A 22857-nucleotide genomic window follows, 5' to 3' on the forward strand; every position below is an offset into this window, starting at 1 on the left:
TTTTAATGGCTGTTTTACACAGCATCCCCAACAACATACAGATGCATTTTAAAGGAACCCATCCCACATTGTGTCTAAAAATTACTCGGTGCACTTTCTATTTGTACTTTTAATCAACTCCTGATGTTCATCTTCTAGACAGTCCATGTACTTGCATATTTACCCAAACTTGGATTTGACTTTCTGGCTAAATCTCTAAGCAGTTGTGTCTACAGGTTTTGAGAGTGACAGAAATGTTATTTTTCACAAACTTTGCTGTTTCAGTAATCTCAGGTCTTTTTGACAGATGTTTCTTCGGCATGGTTACAAACATTTCATATGTTTCAAAGGGTGTCATTGAGAAATACATACAGTTTGTGTAAAGCTCCAAGGAGTTGCTCAACAGAGAATCCATTGGAGGATGAGAAACATGAGAAAATGTGGCGACCATGTAAACCCCACGGAGAAAGCCCTCTTAGGATTTTAATCCAGGGCATTCCAGCTGCAAGAGCAGTGCAAACAATTGTGCCACCATGCAAAGAAGCACATTTTTAAGGTTTATGTTCTAGCTTTATAACAACAAATCAATAAAATTGTTTTATTAAATGGAAAGCACAATGTCAAAGCAGTTTAGTACATCTATTTAAAAACAGTGCTGAATTAACTTTAGCCCAAGCTTATTTAGGCCACTGTGGAGGAAATAAAAACTCCGGAGCCACAGGGTGCAGATCCCTGCCTTAGTTGAATCATTTTAAGAGAACTGTATCAATTCTTGCTGAACTTTCTTTAGTTCACTTTCTTTAATTTCTTACATCAATTTATCTGGCTGGATAAATTGATGTACCCAGCCAGGTAAGTGATTGATCATTTGATAAATAGTCCCCTTTGCTAAATGGTTATCTTACAAGCAGCTATATCAATGCCACGAAAGCCCTTTAGCTCCAACATACTTGCCTGCTTTGATTGTACGATGCTTAACGAGAGTGGTTTAAAGCTCCACTTCTCTTTAAAATGAGCAATTCAATCAGGATCACAGAATAATATCAGTTGCCCTGATCCTTTCCTTTCATTGGATCTTTATTATCAATATGCTGCAGGCTTTATTGGCAGGACTAAAACATACTGCAGAAGAGGTCTTATTGGTTACGTTAATTTCCTTAAACTTTGCAATTAACTGTATAACATCTGATCACACTTCTTAGCAACCTAGACTCAATATAAATCACCATTATAAAAACTTTTGTAAAACATAAGTTCTCTCAGTCTCTTTTGTACCCATGACTCAACAATCAAACTCGTCTTTCCTTACTCGGCCTTCTCTCCTTTCCTCTGGCGACCCTGAGGGCAGGACTGTTGTTTAGAAGGCCATCACTAGTTCCATCTGGGTGGTGTCTTGGACTGCCTCTTTATTGCCACACTGCCTACCTAACCAATTGCCCACTTGCGCACACACAAACATTCCAACTCGCAATCAGTTTTGAGGCAAACTTGGGGGTGTTAACCTCCCTGAGGCCAATCACAGTTGGTCTTCTCAAGGGTTCTATGTATAAACGACCAATTGACTTGAATATGGTTTGTGTGTTTAAGTGCAAGTATGTGCGTGTGTATTTACGACAGACACTAATTAGCAAGGCTACTGCACCTACTTCCTCAGAACAATTTCCTGTGATAGCAATTATTAGGTATGTGTGATAAATTCCAGGCCTTCTTCCAGTTGTCTGGAGATAGAACAACGGAGAAAACACACACAAAGGGGCGGGAGTGTTATTTAATACCCAGAGGAAGTTAAGGAGGTTGGTAGTTAAAGAGGCTGGTGTCAAAGGAGTGATGAGGTAAAAAAAAGTCAGATGAGCCGTTGAAAGAAAAATGTTACCAAAGGGCAACTTAGCACAAAGTTAAAAGTGGATTCCACATGTAGCATCTTTCCATCCTGTTTTAATGCGGTGTCTCTTCTGTTAGTTGACGCAGTGACTCTGCTTTTGTGTGTCACAAGTACTCCATTTCTACAATGTCACATATGAGCTTAATAAAACTCTTGCAAAGTATGGGGTATTTGGGATTAGCTGCACCTTTAGGATGAACTCCTGATGTACTGCTTATCAATAGCTGCATGAGTAAAATAAGACACATTCAGAGGAAAAAGAAAAGCAACGTTTGTGAATTAACGCTCTTTTTCTTCTGCTATTCCCGGTGTGGAGTAATTTTTTTTTTTTTTTTTTTTTTTTTTTTTTTTTTTTAAAGGGTGCCTGCTACTGTTTGAAGACAGAACTGCAATCAGCATGGAAAAATATACTTAAATAGCTTCCAGGATCATTGGGTTAAATACATTGCTCTGTGCAATCTCGTAAAATGGTAAATGGCCTGTACTTGCACTTACTTCTGTATCTAGTCCAGAGGACTCCAAAGTGCTTCACACAACATTCAATCATTCACACACACGTTCACACGAATTAATTCACTACGTTGATTGTTGGTGCCAAGCAACATAGTAGTCACAACTGTCTTGGAGCAGTCTGAAAAAGACAGGGTTGCCATGCAGTGGTGCGATTGGCAAGGTGAGTAAAATGTCTTGCCCAAGGATACGCTGAGAAAAGCGGTGTACAGGTTTGAACCAGCAACCCACCGGCTACAGAACAAACTCTTACCACCACCGTCTGAGAGTCAAACTAAAACAAAACCTGTCGTATTGGACTGATACATTAAGATTCAAGCAGTATGTAGAAGTCACTTCTTCATAAACTTTACAGAACAAAGACTTAGAAAAAGCAATTTAAAAAATTATCAAGCCATCCATTCACAAATAAAAGGGAGAAAGGGAGATAAGGGTGGTGCTGGACGTAGCGCTGACATAATAACATACCTATAGGCCGGACAGCTGACACACACGTCGAACGTAAACATGTGTGTCATAGGGCAGGGGAGCCTAGACAGACATGATGAATGACCAGAGGTTCCCACGAGGCGACATACACACACAAATCTGCATGAAGAGGGAGGAAGGTGATGTGTGGTCAGCCCCTCCTCATCACAGCAACACAGAGAATCCCATTCACAAGCTGTGGTGTGACCCTCTGTGTCTCATCATTACTTATGAAAACAATTGCACCGTGGTACCAGTACTTGTGTGAATGTAGCTATGTGAATGCCTATGAGGGTCTGCGTGTATATGCTCTACGCTCACAACTACATTATTCCACGAATACCAAGAAAGTTTTTTTTTTTTTTTTTTTTGTTCTCTGCAGTACAACGTTGTTCAGGATTATATACTGGAATGCTTTTTTTGAGATGCAAACATGATTCACTATGTGTGTGCACAGGCTGCACACATGTAAGAGTTTGCAAGCTCTCTGTGTGTGTTAGTGTGTCTGTGTGTGTCAAGGCCCCTTGGAGAGATCAGTGAGCGGGGACATGACCTTACCAGTATAGCTGGTCTCTCTGCCTGTTTAGTCAGAGTAACCATGGCGATGGAGCTTTGCAGACAGGATGTCTACATGGGGGATTTTAAAGTCATAATGTTGCTACTCCTTTGAGCTTCGTTATGCCATAAAATAGTGTAACTAAATGGCTATGTGAGTATATAATGAACACAACTTAATTTGGGGTTAGAGTTTAAATCTCATTTCATTTCCACTGTGTAAAATACTTGATTTTCCTTTGGTACAGATTATATTTTTAGTGAATAGCATCTGAGTGCCAAACGGTGCAATTACAAGAGCACTGACCAGCAAGACTTCTGTGAAAGGCAACTTAAATCTATAATAACAGTCTTTAACAATGCATACCACTTCTTCTTGGTGCAACATACATAAGTAATATGTGTATTTGAGTTAAATACATATGTTATTTAGGTATTGGTCAAGACTCCTCAATGGGGATTTGAGGCATTTCACAATGTCGTACAACACAAAAGTTATCTTTACCTATCAAGAACAAACTCAATTGTAGAAAAGCATTGGAAGTCAAAATATATATTTGATTCAGTTTGTACCTCCATTTTTACGAGAACTTTACCGTAGCAGAAAGAACCATTAAAGAAAGAATACTTAGCAGAATTTAAGTCAGTGAGAAATATCTTGAAGAGAAAGAAACAGCAGTGACCGTAAACTGACAGAGGCAGCGTGGTAGGCCCAGAAAATGCTTTAAAAACCTGTCTTTAGGAGCTACATGCAAGGACATCAACAAGGGCTGAAGAGGATTAGAGTTAGAGACATGTTTGTAAAAATATGTTTGTTTTTTTTCTTTGCCTCTCCTTAGTAACGCAGTGTAGTCAAAGAGCGTAACTATAGAACCATATGAAGTTTCAATGAGTCATAATGTTGTAACATTATAGATAAAGACAACTACTAATTGTTGCTTTAGTTCATTTTCGCAAGTTGCACCTTGATTACACACTTCTTGTTGCCATCGACAAAGTCTGAACATAATCCAGGTTGGGTATTTGAGCACCCTCTGAGTCCTTGGCAACAAGTTGGATTGCCAAAGTCCAGGCTTTAAAGACAAATACAGATTTTTTAATAGGCGTGAGTTCAGTACTTTGAGAAGGCCTTTAATGATAGCCTGCCATATACATTGTAAATCATGGTTTGATGTGTTTTGGGGATCATTGACCAGTCAGAACAACCAGCTCTGTCCAAATTTCAACTCTTTGAAACAAACTGTCAGCCTCGATAAAACAGGAATTGGTTGGGAAGTTCAAAAATAACCCAGGAACATAATATTAAGTTTGATTTTACTGGAACACCAGTGTCACAGTCCAAAATGAATTGAGTTTGAAATCACAGGATACCAGTTAAAAAAAAAAAAAAAAAACAATCCCAAAATTTAAACCAAAATGGAAGAGTCAAGCTGAGTCTTTCAAACCCTGGAGCCTTGTACCGGCTCTTTAAGATGGCGGTGGTGGTCATAGTATCATATTTTGGGGGAGTTTTTTTTTTTTCTGCCAGTAATATTTAAAACAAAGTTTTAAAACAAAGTTTTAGATAGGCGGAATGATGAATGAAAGGTCCTCCGCCAGGGCAGTGTCCTCAAAATTCCTGAACTTCACCTCAAATCAACAGCAAGATGACTGAAAGTTGAACTCATTGAGAAAACACACCAATTCAAATTACAGCAACAATTCAGCTAAGAAGAGTGGTCAAATGTCCGGCCAGAAATACATCAGAAGCTTTTGCAATTCTCAATTAATGCACATCTTGCCTCGTAGGACCTACTAACTGGTAAAAAAAAATCAAATAAAAAAGTAGCATTTTACATTAAAGTACGTTTTGCTTACCTTCCATCAAAGAACCTAGTATTTTGACACAATTACATTTTTCTGTTGACAGCTAGGCTGTGTTCAGTCATTCTTCTCAATACCCGTCCTTGTGTCATTTTATGCCAGCCACACTTTGTTCCCTCCCACCCTTCACGGCTCCACGCAATACTCCACATATTTTTCATCCAACACTCTCTCCATCACCATCCTCCCTACTTTTCCTTCTACATCATCTTTTTTCCATTCCTTTACAACTTTTGCCCATGCACTTTTCTACAACTTATCTTGTGCTATGTGTTCAGCTTTTCCTATAATTCCTGCATGTCATTATACTAAGTATAACCGACCTCTACCCTCTTTTTGTCTCGTTTTACTATCTCCAATTATATCCCCACCTTTTTTCTTATCAATTCCCATCGCAAAATGTAAACCCAAGTAAGCTCACCCACGTTTTTAACGTCTGCATAAGGATTAGTTTCAGAATCTGCGATGTAATGGCATGAAGTGTTATCCAACTCTGACTATAGAAACATCTCAATGATGGACTATTCAAAACGTCCAAACACATCATTTCTCTATTGCGCACCTACACCCTGTGACCCCAGAATTATTTAATGAGTAGCTCCTCAGGAGACCATCTGCGTCTGTGTGTGTGAACACTGTACAGTACGGTGGAAACTTAATCTGGTGTGGGGTGATAGAAGAGACCCGTATTGCTCCTTATACATCAAGCCTTCAGCTCCATATCCGAAAACGATAATAATAAGCTCTCTCTAACATTTACACACACAGACACACGCACACACACATAAACATTGGGAGCTAAGGAAACCCAGCAGGCCATGAGAGGATATTGAATATGATTTCTCTCTCCTTGTCTCTTTTATGCATTACCAGTGTTGAAAAGCCAAAATTTTTTTTTTTCTCTCTCTCTCTCTCCTTCTGGCTTACAAGCACACACACACACAAAAACAAAAAAACACACAGGCTCATACAGAGCCTCCCTGGCTCGCTGTGGAACATACCTCACACAGTTTGCTTCAGTTGACCTAGACAAATGCCACATTATAGAGGAGAGAGAGAGAGAATCCTGGCATTCTGTCAAACTTCTATCATGATTCCTAAGATTTGGAATACCTTAGTTTGTGCAGCCCCTTTATTCTATCCCATTCACTCTGCCCTGTCCTCCTTCATTCCTGAATTATTCCTATCTATCCCTCTTGTTGCCCCTCTTTCTCTGCCCTGTGTCTTTGCTGCTTAGCTTTCTCTCCGCTAACTTGGGCCAGAGCTGTGCTGTGGGGAGTATAGCCCCCTTTTCTTTAAAAGCAAAAAGCCACAGTTTGTGTAAGTATGTGCATGTCTGCAGACGTGAGTGATTACATGCGAGTTCCACTGAGGTTGTGCGTACATTTTGCATGCATATCTTTGTGGCCCATTCTGTCTCACGAAGCTTTGCCCCCTCGCAATTCAACAGTTCTTTAATCCTCATCATCAGTGACCCCAAACCCCCCAGCTCCCAACCTCTTCATGCACATAGAATACAATGCATAACAGACCACACACACACTCATGCCCCCTGTGCCCCCTTCATTAACTCCTACCAGTTTAGACTAGGGAGAGGCTCGAACACAAAGGGAAAGATTCCAATAGACGTTGTTGCTGTGTATGTCAACCAACCATCACACTAAACGTCTTCCTCTCAGGCGCACCCTCTGATGGTAATAGAATACCAGCGTAAGCACAGTGCCATACGACGGCATGGATGCGTTTCACATGCTGGGTCACAAAGCAGTTCTGTTAGAGACACCTTGAGCACAGATTGTGTCTTTATTATTTAAAAAACATGCTTCCTGATTAACATTCCTGGTAAAATTAGACGTCGGAAATCAAAACAGACAGGAAGATGGTTTGTATTACAACAGAGACATGCATAGGGTATGCTTTTGGCAGCTGCGCGCTCTTCTAACAGACACAAACAGTTGCTCACCCGCACGCACACACACACACGGCAGACGTACTACCCTGTGTACACATTCTTTCAGTATTTTGTGTGATCAAAGCACCATAATGGACTTTAAAAGTTGTCTTTTCAGTGTACATGTGCCAATGTTCTCTCTACTGTGGCTCACATTAAAAGCATTTCTTTGCAGCACATGACAAGCAGATATGTGGTTTTAGTCCTTTAGTCAGATAACTGAAAGCATGTCACACATACCCACTGACATACACACTCACACATGGGAATCTAGACAATTCTGGACTGTTGTGCAAAGCTGGTAGAGGAATACTAGTAACTTGTAAATCAAGGCGCTGAATTTGTTTGTACATAATTTACAGAAATATGGAAAACAGGTTTTCAAAAACATCCATAATTTTCCTTGCACTTCACAATTATGCATAACTATTTGTTGGTGTATCTCAAAACATAATATAACATAATACATAAAAAAATTAAGAAGTATTGATACTTTGCAAATAACTAATATATATATATATAACTGTATACAAGCTAAAAGAGGGAAACTAGGTCAGCAGTGAGAAATAACTAATAATTAGCAACTGTCGACTCAGTTTATCTTTTATATTGCATGTATGCCTTTAAATACTGTGTTTCCCATCTCTGGTCCCCAGGATTGACTGCCCTGGATGTTTGAAATGTTTTTCTGCTTCAACAAACCTGATTTAAACTGATGGGTCATTAATGGCCGTCTGTTGAACTTGATGACACGCTGAGAAGGAAATTAAATCATTGAACCAGCTATGTTGAAGCTAGAATACATTTAAAAGTGGAAGAACAAAGATGTCTGAAGGGGTCCAAAAAGCAACCTAACATCCATCATTTAGTTTTAGCTTGAAGCGGTTTAGGTAGGGATTTCTATATACGTACGAATCAGAGTGGTGTGTTGGACTTGTGTAATATTTTGATATAAACTGACCTAAAGTGGAAGGTAATGTACTTTCAGCTGGTGAGCTTACTTCATCTCCAGAATCTCCTCCAGCTGTTTGCGTCTCTCCTGCCGCAGTTGATTGAGGTGTCCATCTCGATCATGTAGGCACTTCTGAGTGGAGGACAGACGTACTTTAGTGGCATCTAGCTCCTGGCGAGTCTTCTCTAAAGCTCCCATCAGCTCCTCCAACTATTTAAGGGGACAACAGGTTTATAGGTGTTAGAACTTCCCACAATAACCATATTGCTATGTTCTAAAGTGCTGATTTTAGTGGCTAGAGCCGAAGCCCGTTTCACCCTGAGGTCTTCATCTTTCACCCGGAAGAGTGTTTATAAGAGGCAGGGTGTCTCGGATATTCCTGCTTAGCAGTGCAAAGCTTAATGAACTTTAAAAACAGAGCACATTTGGACATGAAGGCATAGGAGCCCGCTCTGTTAATCTATTTTTGCCTGTAATGTGTTCCCACTTATAATGAAAAAGCAAAGATTAATTATTTCTAGATGTAAATATTTCTTGATCACAAGTACGATCAGTTCTTCACAAACAAGAGAAAAAAAAACTATTTTTTTGGTTTAGGAATATAAAACAACTTTTACACAGGACAAGTATATATATATATATATATATATATATATATATATATATATATATATATATATATATATATATATATGATTGCATTACTCTTCTTGATATAACTTCCAAAGCATTGGTTTAGAGTTAACTGTAGGAAGACCAAGGAAAAGGGGATTCAGCGCAACTCATTTATTTTAGAGTAAAACACAAAAGATCAGTTTTGCCCCCTCACTGCATGTGGGCTGTGAGCAGTAAAGCCTGTGAGTGCTTAAATGGTTAAGATGAGATGAAATGACAGCCTAAACATGGAAATCAATGGACAGTCGACATCTTGAAGGAGGTAAAATTATTGTGGTTCATAGGTTAGTTGAATGGCATGTTCAATGACCCTTGGGATGGAAACGACTTTCCCCTCTACTCGCCTCCTTTCACCACTTATTTCATCTTCCTCATAAGTGTGGTACTACTTCAGGGCTACTGAAGATAATGTTCAAGCTCTCAAGTGCATCTCCTCCCTCTGCACACTCATGCCCTCCAGCCAATGCGAGCCTATGTGTCCAAGCGGAGTGCCTGATAGACAGGATGTGACCTCAGGGCATCTTTATCCGAACACAGGAAGGGCTCTAATTGCTCAACAACAACTACTTCACAATAGGATGCAGAGCTAGTCAAGATGTTCAGATAAAAATAAAAGAGTGTCTCATTATCTTTATTTGACTCTGTTACTTTGAAGATTTATTATACGACAAGCCTAAAAGACAGTCGACTAAAAGAGATACAAGGAAGAAAGAACCAGAAGGATAGCATTTAGAGGAACAACAGCAGAGGTCAGACATGAAAAAGGCAAGGGGCATCTTTTATGAAGGAACCAAATCGTTCACACATTTTTGGGACACTGTATGTCCTCCAGCTTTCTAGGTGTGTTTCACAGATGTCAGATGCTCATGAATATCACATATGGAACAAGATTTCAAAGACTGTAAGCGAATACCAAGAATATTAATGGAAGTGAAGAATTTTTATTTTAGTTTATCAATTAATCACAGCAGTTCCGCCGTATGATGCAGACAGACATGTGGCTGTGTGAATTTAAATTATGGTACACAGGAAAAACTGTCTTGATACCTCTTGAACTTTGTTCACATTGTGTCAAGTTAAAAGCACAACTTTCCCTGTACATTAGTGGGATTTGAGGTGACAAAATTAAAGCGGGGCATACTTATGACATGGAAGAAAAGTGGCATGTGGTTTTTAAAATTTTCTCAAATTAAAATCTATGCAATAAGGTTTATTTTACAAAGATTTTTGTTGTTTTTTTTGCAGGCCTCAATGTATGCAAATACACTCCTTTTTTTATCTTGAAAGTCAAGGTTCACACATGTAACTTGATTTCGATGTACCACCATGACTGTCAGTTTTTAGCTTTTTTCCTGCCAGTCCCTCATTAGTGCACCACCCAGGGTAGTTGTCATTGCACAATCACATCATTAATAAGGAATACAATGACTTTTAGCAAAAATTAGGGACTTAATCTGCTTAGGGGTGATCCTGTGCATGCTAATTTAGCTCAGCTTCAAGAAAAGGCTTTCCAACCAAACTAAGGCTGGCTAAGGCTAGTACACTTTAGTTGATAAGCTGATTGAGAGCTCAAAGGTAGAGACCAAATCCCTCTGGTGCATTCATGCCATGTTCCTGGTTCAAAGGCCTAGTTCAAACGCCAAAGTGGGAAATCGACAGAAAATGCATTGGGAAGGCAGCGCGGACATAATAGCATGAGACAACTTAAGAAGGCCAATGGGAAAGAACAAGGATGGATGGTAGAGGTGATTTCATGAGAAAGAAAAAAGCTGAAAGGGGTAGAGACAGAGTGAGAGACTTAAAGGATTGGGGTGTGAAGAAAAGTGACCTGGGGCATTACCCATGTTACATTTCATCAGGTCAGGCTGACAGAAGATTTTCAGCTCATTACACATCATGAGACTTATTATTCTGGGACAGAGGGAAGAAATAAAGAAGAAAATCAAACAAAAAGAGAGGGTGTGAGAGAATGAGAGTTTAGTAGGGCACTCTGAAGCAGTGCCAGGGTCAGGTGGTCTTTCCGACAGACGTGACCCTTTTTTCTGGTCTGTAATCACATTCCTCTCTTTTCTTTCTGAAACCTTAGAAAAATGTAATTTGTCAACTACCAGTGAGCATCAGAGTCTGGGCATCTGTAGTGAGATGGATACCTTTAACTTTGTAACATTATGTTGGACTACAATCACAAGTTACAATGTATGTTTTTTTATTATTATTATTTTGTGTGATTAATCAAAATAAAGTAGTGCATTATTATGCAAGTAGAAAGAAAATGAGATATTCTTTCCAGCATATTTTCTTTCTTACTAATGAAGATCTTAAAACAATGGTTCTTTATTTTATTATGCTTTACTGTCAAAACTGCTGAAGCTCAGCAAATAATAAAAAAAAGAACATTTGTGAATTAAGTTCTGCACTTTCATTGAGTAATTTTAAGATTGCCATTCTATCGTAGCTTTGGGTGAATGTTTAAAGTTATTGCCCTGGCAGAAAGTAAACCCCTTTAACCAGGTCAAGTCTTTTATTGGTACTAACATGTTGTCTTTCAGTGAAGCCTCATTAGTAGCTTCATCTATCCTGCTTCCGATCTCCCAAAAAAAAAAAAAAGAAGGATCCCCACAACATAAAACTCCCACTGCCGTGTTTTATTGTGGCGATGGTCTGAAGGGAACTCAATGTTATTTAGAGGTATTTCTTTAGGCTTCACATTCACACACTAATTTGTGTTGATCTATTATTTACATCTGCAATATGTCTAAGTGAAGAAGTTCAAGGTTTAAGAGTATTTTTTTACAAAGCACTGTAAACTGCTAGTGTGACTACATGGCTCCTTATTTTCTTAATGTCCAGAAAAGTTCTAAAATTGTGTAAATGAAAAGCAAGTTGACTGGAACTTTTGGAGTCACTGGGAGTTAATGTCTCAATTCATGTTCTGTCTCTTCTTCACATGAGTTAACTTGGGTTAAAGCTAAATAACCTACTTCTTCACATGCAACAAGTTCCTCAAGACTGCTTTTCATTTCTTTCCGACTTCTCAGAGGATTAAAATATTGTTTAATAAACACAGTATCCAAGCTGAATGTAAGTTGAGCGTGAAAGTATGCAGAAGAGGAAAAAGCAAGCCACAGTTAACATTGGCTCTGGCAGAATCTTCTAAACTAAGTCTGACCTTCTCTAACTTGGCTCTGCTGTCGACCAGTTCTCTTTTTTCATGTTTCAAGCTCTGGTAGAGAGTGTGCTCAAAGAAATACAGACATATTTCTACCTCATAATGTTAGTTCTAGTTTTAACCACCGTTAGCTCTCAAATTACTTGTGGCACTCATAAGTAATGCAAGGTCATTCTCATTCAAATGCACACTCACACCGAGAGGAAACATGCTCCCTTGCCCTGTTTCTTTTTCCCACCGCAGACACACCTACACTCACATTCAAAAGCACACACATTCATTTTTCTTTTTTTTTTTTTTTTATTGGCCCACATTAATATGTAGAGCAACCATCTAGCAGTCGAAAAAATAGACAAACAGCAGGACATGCATGTTTAAAAAAGGCAGACGAGTCTGCAGACCTAAAGTCGGTTTGTTGTAAAAATACATATTATATATTGTATACGCGCGAATGCACAGCATGTTCAATGTGCACACATTTCCATGCAGACACATTTAACAAAGGAAAATAAACCCAGACCACTTTAATTATTCCTGATTTGATTATTTGCTTTAGAATTTCAGCTATGAGCAAAACAAGACAAAAGCTTCTTTAAAAAAAATAACAAAACAAAACAAAACAAAAAAAAACATAACTAAGAATTATTTTGGGGTAACACACTATATCGCACAAAAGAGTTAAGTTTCACCAATCAGGCTGCAGATACACATGTAACCGCATGGGGGTGTTGCTCCCATGAAAAGATACTGTACATGAGGCTGTGTGCATTTATAGGTCTGTAATATGCAGGATTGTGGTCCACCATAAGTGTGTGCACCATCATATGAACCTGTCTTTGGGCCTGAACACGGGCTGCCTCCTCCTGCGCCCAAAGGGCCTCCCTATGGGCCGAGGTGTTCATGGTATCCCTCAGAGCCTTCTCCAGCTCCATTATCCGCTCCGCCGTCTCACGCATGGCATCCTGGGAATTGCAAAGCTTGACGTGAAAGAGGGAGAAGAGGAGTAGGTTTCGGAAAAAAAAAAAAAAGATGCAAAAGCCAAAGACAGAAGTTTTGTTTTTTTAAATTGCTTTGAAATTTGGTCTGAAATTATTTTTGAGCTCGTTTTTCTGCAACATTGGTTAGTAATGCAGAAATCAATTTACCAGTCATTTGAAATTTTGTTTTGCGCTGATGGTTGATTGGCTAATAAAATGCTGGAAAAAAAAAGAAACGTTTTCTGTCTGCACTATTTTTTTAGCTTGGGACAAATTTAGCAAGAGTTACACACTCATTCTTTGATATATCCTACTCCTACCTTTTGATTATGCTTTGCATGTGGTCAACTTCAGGAATTCTTACATGTAAAGAAATGCTTTCTCACAGAATCATCTTTTATCTCTTAAATGTACCATAATTCCATCTCGTTGAGAACAGAGTCAAGAATAAAAAGATGCCACACAATGAAAATTTACCACTATCATAAAAACACCTAAGTACCTAATCATAACTGGATTTACTCTCAGCAGAGTGTGTAATTCTTTTCTACATATTTCTTCACCCATGGCTAGTTGTAACCCAACCACAATATACGGTAAGTATTTTCCTCCATCTTCTTTTTTATTGACAAAATAAAAAGAGAGTGATTTTTGATGGTCTCTTCCAGTTTCTATTCCTCAGCCACATTTTTGACATGGGAGCAGATCCCTGACATTTTGTCTGTTTGTAGCAGATACTAACTGAACCACCAATTACATGAATAATACCGTTACATTTTGGGTGAATATTTTTTTTTTTGCACACTTCTGGAAGTCACAAGTTAAGAGTTTTATGTCTGTTGGTTCAACAGCAAACAAGTACAGAAACGTCCAGGGTAAAATTTGCAAATTTGTAATTGTCACAGAAAAACAAAATAAATACAGCTAAATTACAATTAGCTGCTGAAGCAGTTCTTGAAACTGTAATTTCTAACATCTTGCTGAAAGTTGCACTCACCAATCCTAAATTAAGATCGCCAGGACCAATGTGGATAAATGGGGATAATCTGCTACTCCACAATTTAAATGTATGACATTTAGGTGTTAGATCACAAAAAGAACCAGAAATTGGCTCATAAAAACATGATACTATTTTGCAGTTTTACTACTAGTGAAAGACAACTGCAGAAAATCAGTAATATTTTTCTCGCTTGCTCTCATGTAAGTCATCTGACTTGTGAGTGTGGGTGTGCAGATCACACTGTGGGCTTCCACTCACACAATTTGTGTGTGGCCTGTTTGACACCTACGGTGAGGGCAAGAAAATGATCCTTCTCCACACTGGTTGATGGAACCGTGAAGAAAAACCCGGAAAAGAAAAAAATAAACCACCTGATTTTCTTTCAGATTTTTTTACTTTCTCATTGATTCTTAAAGTGTTGATTTGCTTTTATGTTCACACGTTCACACTTTTCTTAGAGCGACAACCTGTCTTGTGTGGATGAAGAAGCCTGAGCAAAGTGCAGGAGTTTCTGTCCAGGCAAGTTGAATGACAACTAAAATATCTGAAAGTTCATGAAAACATCCTAAAATTAAAAAAAAAAATCAAACATGACAGTTTCATGTCTGGTAAACTGAGCTTATCCCTCCGAATGGATATGTTGACAACAAAAGCCTACGTATGCAAATGTGATGTACGTAGCTCAAATAGCAGTGCTCTGAGAAAACACATTTTTGGTTTCGTAGCTAGCAGAGCATTTCTTTAAACGGTACCATAGGTCACACATGAGGATTCAATTGTAATGGAGTCTCCAGATGTAGAGAAAGTCATTTCACGAGACATTGCCAGGAAAACACAAGTGGAGTGTGAATGCCTTATCACTTGCCTCTAACAAAATACTTTGCATTAGTTTGAAACTTCTTTTAACTCAGTTATAAAACCGACGCATCAAACCGACACTGATGATGACGATACACCTTAAAGCTGGTAAAATCAAAAAGTGAACTTGGGCTCTTCTTTTCAGCACACCACAGCTGGAAGTAAGCAACATACAGCCGCACACACACACACGCAGACACGTGTTGTGTGTGTCAGCAGCTCAAAACCCTAATTGGTTGTGACGGACGGGCAGTAATTCGATGCACCAAAATCAACAAGGGCCAGTCTGACCCCACACAACACACTCAAGCCTGCACACACTCACACATACACGCCCCACTGAGAGCGGGCTGCCACCACTGGACCTCTCAAGTGCAACCTGACCAGAAAGCTGCGTCTGCATGCGTGTGCGTGTGTGCTGGCACATGTACAGTGCGTGTGTGTTTTATATGTATGCGTCAAAGTGTACAGACATATTTCATGAGAGTTTTGTCAGTAACAAGAGAATGCTTCTTTGAAGAATACGTAACAATTTAGAAAGTTGTAAGAATTTTTAAAATCATAGTTTGCGCTGAACGGGTCGTCGCCCGAAGCCCTTGGGAAGGATTATTATGATTCTGGCTCTTTCTGGTTTGATGGAAAGATTGCAATCGCTTTTATAAACTAGTGAAGAGTGAGAAAATGCATATTTCCAGCAGCTGTGAAATTAGGATCCCTTGCTTCACGTTCATTAGCACACAGCGTGTGCAAAAATCAATCTCCATATGTGCAAGAGCAGATGAATTCAAAAGGAAGAGAAAATCTAAGTAAAACGAAACCTTAAAACCCATGGAATAACAGTTGTTTGATTTTTATTATTATTATTGACTCCAGAAATTCTCCAGATCTTTAAACAGATTACTAACAGGTGCTGTTGTCTCATCATCTCTAAAAGAGAAAAAAAAAAAAAAAAGCTGTGCAAATGATTGAAATTAATACTTCCGATGTGTGCTTTCTCTGTGTTTGCAAAGTGCAGCATGGTGCACTGGAGACAATGGACCGGAGAGATGTTATCGGTTTGTCCCACATAAACTGTCCTGGAATGACAGGGCAACTTTATTTGTGTGTGTTTACCCTTGGAGCGTGCTATGTTCTTGATGGAACCAGAGATAAAGGCAAAGAAGAAAGACCGCATGGGGAAACAGACAGAGGCAGTGGCCATAACACAACTTTAGTGCTGGATCAAGCAAAAATATGCAGCGTACAGACTGCACTGAAAGGATCTTTGCAGATAGTGGCCTGGATGATGCTATGTTTAACATACAGTTTCCCCACATGAACTCTGTCTGCACTGTAGATACTATTTCCCTTAGACTGCGAATATTATTCAATGTTAGCCAGACCCTTTTATCTTAGATAAATAATTCATGAGACTCTGGTTCTTTTCCTGGCAGTTTTAAACACACCATGATTAATCCGTTGCATAAGAAAACAACTAATTTGGGCCCCCTATCATTCAGAACAAACACAGCTACTCTTTGTCTAAAGTTCTGGCAAAAAATAAAAAAATAAAAATCATGAAACAGCTGATATAATTTATGATTGATATCAGCGTCTAACAGTGTCGAGCCTTGTTTTAAAGTACTTCATTGTACAGAGACACCACTTTTTAAAGTGATTTTAAAAAGTGCCTGCACACACTCACACATACACGCCCCACTGAGAGCGTGTATGTGTGATTTTAAAATCACACATAACTTTTAAAAGTTAAAATCTGCGTGTACAGCAGATTTTAACTTAGTTCTTCCAGGCTGACCTTTAGTACTATTAATATCAATCAGAGCACTGTTTCACCTTTACCAGTCTCACTATAACATCTCGGTTTTCCGAGATTAAACACAAAAAAGTGGAATGAGCAACAGCTAGCTCACAGGCTCAACGTTTACATTACAAAACTAGTGATTAGTCCAGAAATCAGACTGTAGCATGGGACTCAAACCTGAATCTTCAAAGAAGCATGAATATAATTACAAGGTCAGACTTTTACCACCTGAAGAACATATCTAGAATAAAATAACGAATGGCTCAACAAGCTCACAAGAAACTCGTCCATGCATCTGATCCAGTGCTCTGCTGCTCGCGTTCTCACTAAAACTAGGAAAATAGAGAACATGACTCCCCAAAAGGGACTCTAAAGTCTATAAACTGGCTCAGAGAATAGACTTTAACGGCTTAGCACCAAAATGCATTAAATATCTATTATTGTTTATCAACCATCCAGACCAGATCTTCTGTTTCTGATCTACCCTGTTTTCCCAGAACCAGAACCAAACATACAGAAGCAGCGTTCAGTTTTTATGCGTCACTAATCTGGAACAAACTTCCTGAAAACTGCAAAACAGCCAAAACACTGAGTCCCTAAACCCCCCCCCACCTATTTAGAGTTGTCTTTGATTAATAATAACTGAAACACTGATCAACATATTTAGTGTACATTTGATGATAATTATTCTTTTGTTGGCATTTGACAAAATGCTTTGTTGATTGTTTCATAATCGGTTACTTAGTTATGTTTGAACTAACTTGTTGCTGAAATGTGTTGTTAAATAAACTTGACAGACTTAAATAATTCCCCCTTAATGATGGTCGGTCATAAACGCATTACTGCCATCTTATTCATATAGAGTGATTTACTCAAGTATCAGTCTGAGCCATCATTGTCACAAAGGGTTAGTTCTTTGCTATGCTAATTTACAGAACTGAGAGTTATGAAAACATCCCCAATGTGCCCTTCTACGTGAACCGGTTTCCTGTAAAATTTCGTTCTAATTTGAAGTTCTTGCTTCAAACTGTCTAAAGCTTAAGTCCCCTGGATCCAACACATATCGCAGGCCTTTTTACTGTGATTTGTGCTTTCCTGACCATTTAGATCAGAGCATGTCTAATAGTTCCCAGATCACAGTTTGTGGCAAATTAATGCCAGCCCTCTAATCATTAGGCCCTCCATTTGTAGAACAGGCACATTAAATATTCATCTACATTCCACAAACCCCTCGTAACTTTCTTCTTTTTCTAAATTCTTGTCAACAACTTAAGTTTTACAACTAACAATTATGTTTATGCAACAGAACAAATGTTCTCTCTGCTGCCATGTCCTCGACTTTAATGTATTTATATTCTGTCATCATCGATATTAGCATATAACATTTGACAGAAGCCTACAAGTTTATAGATATTACCTGGGTTAATTTGTGCTGGCCCTGATGCAACTCCTTTTTCAAAGAGTGATTTTTGTTTCACCACCGATGGTAAAGATGATGCTGGTCTTAACTTTATTTATATTTTACACAGTCGTTCTAAATTTAACTCATAGTTTTCTAAAATGAGCAAGATTTGCAACCTTTAACAAATGGATGAATCATCCAAATAATGTGTTATTGTTTGCTGTTGTGTAGTTCCTTGTACACTGTTCTAATAGCTCTGTAGTAGCCTGTGTTGTTGTCTAAAATATAAGGACACAAAATTGTGATTTACTTGTGAAGAGTGTCTGAGGAACATTAGCTATACCCCCAGGGGTGGTCCTAGCCTGTTTGCTGCCCTGGACGAACAACATTTCAGAAACCGTGTCCATGTTGCCCATTTCAGAAATCGCCACTGTATAGTCCTATTTTATGAACAAGAGATTAGAGGGAGAGTGGAGACTACAGATATTCCTTGTGTGATTCTGTTATCTGCTGTAGTGGAGTTTCTTGGAAAAAGAAAAAGAAAAAAAAAAGCCATCCGTGAAGGATAAGCGGGAAATGATTAAATGGTGATTTCCTTCTGTAATGAGGATTAAAACAGATAAGAAAGCCTAATTGATCAAATAAACTGTTTCTGTGTATTTGGCGGTGTGTAATTAAACAACAAAAGGCACAGTTTTGAGATCACTTAGATATGCTGTTCAAAATGTGATTTAAAAGCTGTCTTGTTGGGAAAAAAAATAGCTGTGTTTCATTAGCTGATTTTCAAATTCCTCAAAGCTTGTCATCAACAAACAAATGAAGCAGTGCATTCCTGAATGCCTCTTTCTGTGGTATACATGAATTTATTACACTTAAAGTTTTGCTGACAGTTTAGGCTAATTGTTGTCTTAGAAACTGGGGCAAAAAAAAACAAAAAACTGTTGTGTCGTTGGATCCATTGTCGGAGAACAGTCATATAAAACAGCTGCCAAAGAGACGGTGGAACATAATTGGTCAATGACTGGAATCTGAAACTGGATATGCTTTAAAATTAGTATTTCCTTTGGTCAACAACACCATAAAAATCATCTACAGCTGGCTAGTTGTCAGCCTTTACAGTGCTTTGGTTGGGGTCTGCCAGCAAAGATGGCGGGGGGAGAATACAACAGTTCTGCTTACAGACAGGGTCCTGTTCTGTGCTTGCTTGAGGGAATATAGAGGCTACTTCATTGGCCCTCTGGGAGTGAATTGGCATGACTGCACTCTGTAGTGGTCTCTCAGCAGATCTCCCCAGCCCAGAATAAAAGCATGCACCGAGTAATGCATGCGGGGAGAGTAAAGCACCTGACTCAGAATTAGATACCTAATTTATCAAAAGTGGTGCATCAAACTGCTGACAAACTCTGTTCTCTATACTAGTTTATTGTGTATTTGTTGTACTACTTTCTGATATGTCCAAAGGGTTAAGATAAAGCATGAAAAAGTCTAAAATACCTTAGACAAGCCACTGTCCAAAACAAATGACTTTCCATGTGAATGACGTGGAAAGAGATGAGACGCAGAAAAGCAAGACACTCCTGTTGGTCCTGGCAGGAATCACGTAACGTACTGGTGTGATGATGTGAGGAGAATGTTGTCCCGACACCACAAATGAACTCATTTGCGCACACACATAATGTCATTCCAACCTGTGATAAAGAGTGTGGATGTCCATCTGCCAAGGCATCTTTCCTCATCTCGCCAGGCACAATCTGCTTCTGGATATTTGGAGACTTGATTTGCCTTCAAGCAAAGAAAAAAAAAACACACAAAAAAAACAACCAGTGATGAAAAGCTGGATGAAGAAATCAAATTAGAACATTTGCTATGTGGTAGTCATTATGTGATAAAGTAAGACATGTTTGGTTTCCTTGAAACCTTTATTTATCTGAGCAAGCATAAGGATTTCTTACAGTGTTCACTTACAAAGTTTAAGCTTGTTAGTTTATTTATACTGTAGGTCTATATGTTAGCATATGCAGTAACCTTTGGTTTGTCCACTTTCGTTCAACCTTAGCATCAGTTAGATTAAGAAATAGATTAGAGGTGTGCCGGTCGATCGGCCACCGATCATAATCGGCCACCGATCATAATCGGCCGATTGCTGTGAAAAAGTGTATGATCGGTGATCGCCGATCACGGTCTCTTGTTGCCGATCACACAAACCGATCACCTGCATCGCATTTCTCAGCCTGCCTGTGCAGCTGGTCTCCTCTTTCCTTCACTCTGCGCAAACGCGTAGCAACAAATCCTAAGTGATGTGGAACTATAACGCACTGAGTGAATGGAGGAGTTTAGGTGTTGCGGCGGAAATTTGAAGCACGTGGGGTGAAGCACGTCAAAATGCATCAACACAACGAATCTAATATGGCATAAAAACAAAGCCATACTTGACGGAGTTTGGCTACATCGAGACTCACAGCTACAAACACTCACCCGGATTAACATGACTGTCAGAAAGCTAAACAAATAATCCGCAAAATTATTTAAGTCTTCGAGCTGTGATGTAAGGCGCTGGTTCTGCTCTCGCTGTTGAACTGCTGCTATACTACAGGTAGTAATATTTGGCAGACGGAGCGCCGCTTCTGCTCCACCTGGTAGTGACTCTCACACCGAACCTGTTTAAAGCTGCAGCATCTAACCTAAAAAAATAAATTTTACCTACGTATTAAAACTTTCACTGTCCTAACATGAGACAGATAATCTCTGAAAAAACACAGCAAACTAAAAGATGGTCAAACTGTGAATTACAGCAGGAGAGACTGCTGTCAGGGAGACCTCTCTATGAGCAGGGTTGACAGAGTGTGGCTGGCTATAACAGAAACACATCAAAATAAAGGACAGCCTGCACTAACAGCAATATTAAAGAAAAAGAAAAACATCAAACGGGTTAAAAAAGCAAACGTGTTTTCGTTGTAGCGTTTTCATCTGTACATTTCTACATTTAAATTAGATCTGTGTGTCTTTTACTGTGTTGAGACATCAATTGCCATAATATAAATAAGCAGAATTGTACTGAATTTCTGTCTAGGTAAAACACAATCCACCTACTGTTTTGGAGAGTTCAGAGGAGAGACTTGGAGATTTGTTCGGTAAGCCCTACTGTTTTTGAAACACTGCGTTATTGACTCACTCCTCCGTACAGAGCTGAGTTAGGTTTGTAGTCGGCCTTGTTTGCACACCTTTGAGTTGGCCACTTTTAAATCTTGAATTTAAGAGTGGCCTTTTGTTTGGTTTTTGTTCTGGGGTTAACCCAAGAGAATCCATGTCCTTCCGGAACAGTATGGTGACGGGACATTCCCATGGTGTTAATTCCTTCCATTTATTTGTATTTCACCTTATCGTAAACAGGCTGACCTTGTTAGAATAGACAACCTGACTTTTGTAAGACACATTTTCATTTGCATATGCTGTAACTGTTTTAACAGATGAGTGTGGCACCTTCAGTCATCTAAACATTAGAGACTCAATAGAAAACAGTGTTTAACATGTAAAAAGCTTACAAATTCAAGACACGATCATTAGGTATATTATGAAAAGGTATTATAATCTTAGGTATCCGTTTATTCTTGCAGAAAGAAAATATAAATAATTTTGACAATAAATTAGACTAATTATTGCACAGTAATAAAAAGGGCCTAACCTTTTTGTTTAATACGTACGTAAATACCTTCAAATGTATATGTAAATACTTTTTTTTATAGTTACAAAAATTAAACATTATTGCTCTAAATTGTGACCAGATTTAAAAGCATGTTACTTCATGTGCGCAAAGGTAATTTTATTTTTTTTATTGCAACGTTTGCACTGTTCATGCAACTAAACAGCTGAGCCACAGTGTGGGCAATAAATCAGGCACAGACAAAGGTTCTGTGTGTGTTGACTCATTATTGCTTGGCAGACATGAACAAGACAAGACTCAACTCATAAAGGTATAATGCTTCGATGTAAATCTTTCAACAACAACAAAACAAAAAATATATAACCCAGTGTTGCAAGTATGTGCACAGACAAACACACATTCCTGAAAACCTAACAGTGACAGCAAACTTTGTTTCTAACATAAACTGAAGCTAAAATGGGCTTGGATGTCTAAAGGTGCACTTATTTGGTGCAGTGTTGTTTTTGTAAGTTTTGTCTTTTTTCATCAAAATAAACTTTTATGAGCTTTTTAATGCAAATGTTTTTTGTTTGTTCTTTTTTGAATTGAAGAAAGATCGTTCATCAACTGAAAATGCTGAAAAAAGAAATCCCTAAAAAAATTAAACAATCAATCGCATGTCATTGGGAGTATTTATCCTCCTTCTCCCAGAGAGTTTAGGGAGTTTCTGTACTGAGGAAAGAGCCAAAATCCCTCCAGAGATTTGTAAGCCTCAGCTATAAGAAAATGTCTTATAGCTGAGCTTGTCATCAAATGTTTTGCACCGCCATGTTTTACCAGCACACTCACTGGTGGAAATATGCACTATTCCACCTAAGGCCCTGCAAGGATTAAGTAGATATAATTTACAATGTTGTTTATTAACCCCACATTTCTGTATTAGATATTTTTGATTATTTATACAGAAAAGGAAAAAACAACAATAACAGAACAAAACCCCGATACAAAAAAAAACCAAACAAACAGGAGGCATGCACATAAATTTATTGAAAAATACATATTTTTTTAATATTCTGATGATTATATATATATATATATATATATATATATATATATATATATATATATATATATATATATATATATATCTTTCTTTTATATACACATACATATAT

The 22857-nt window shown here is 38.4% G+C and overlaps 1 protein-coding gene across 7 annotated transcripts in view; it reads right to left on the reverse strand.

The window, feature by feature from the left end:
* The window catches only part of LOC106959471 (ELKS/Rab6-interacting/CAST family member 1-like), a 203552-nt gene that overhangs the window by 92490 nt on the left and 88205 nt on the right, over nucleotides 1-22857 (reverse strand). For 6 of the 7 annotated variants that reach the window (XR_001427360.1, XM_015052055.1, XM_015052056.1 and 3 more), the window contains 3 exons: nucleotides 19731-19824; nucleotides 12835-12981; nucleotides 8210-8370 (listed from right to left, as the gene is read on the reverse strand). Coding sequence is in view for 6 of the 7 variants with exons in the window: in XM_015052055.1 (XP_014907541.1) it covers nucleotides 8210-8370; nucleotides 12835-12981; nucleotides 19731-19824 (402 nt within the window). In the remaining variant the exon portion in view is untranslated. The remainder of the gene's footprint in view (nucleotides 1-8209; nucleotides 8371-12834; nucleotides 12982-19730; nucleotides 19825-22857) is intronic. The other variant, XM_015052058.1, reaches the window with a different exon arrangement.

Source organism: Poecilia latipinna, unplaced genomic scaffold, assembly GCF_001443285.1.
Source record: "Poecilia latipinna isolate Pla-1442-1.1 unplaced genomic scaffold, P_latipinna-1.0 Scaffold1085, whole genome shotgun sequence".
NCBI classification, from domain to species: Eukaryota; Metazoa; Chordata; class Actinopteri; order Cyprinodontiformes; family Poeciliidae; genus Poecilia; species Poecilia latipinna.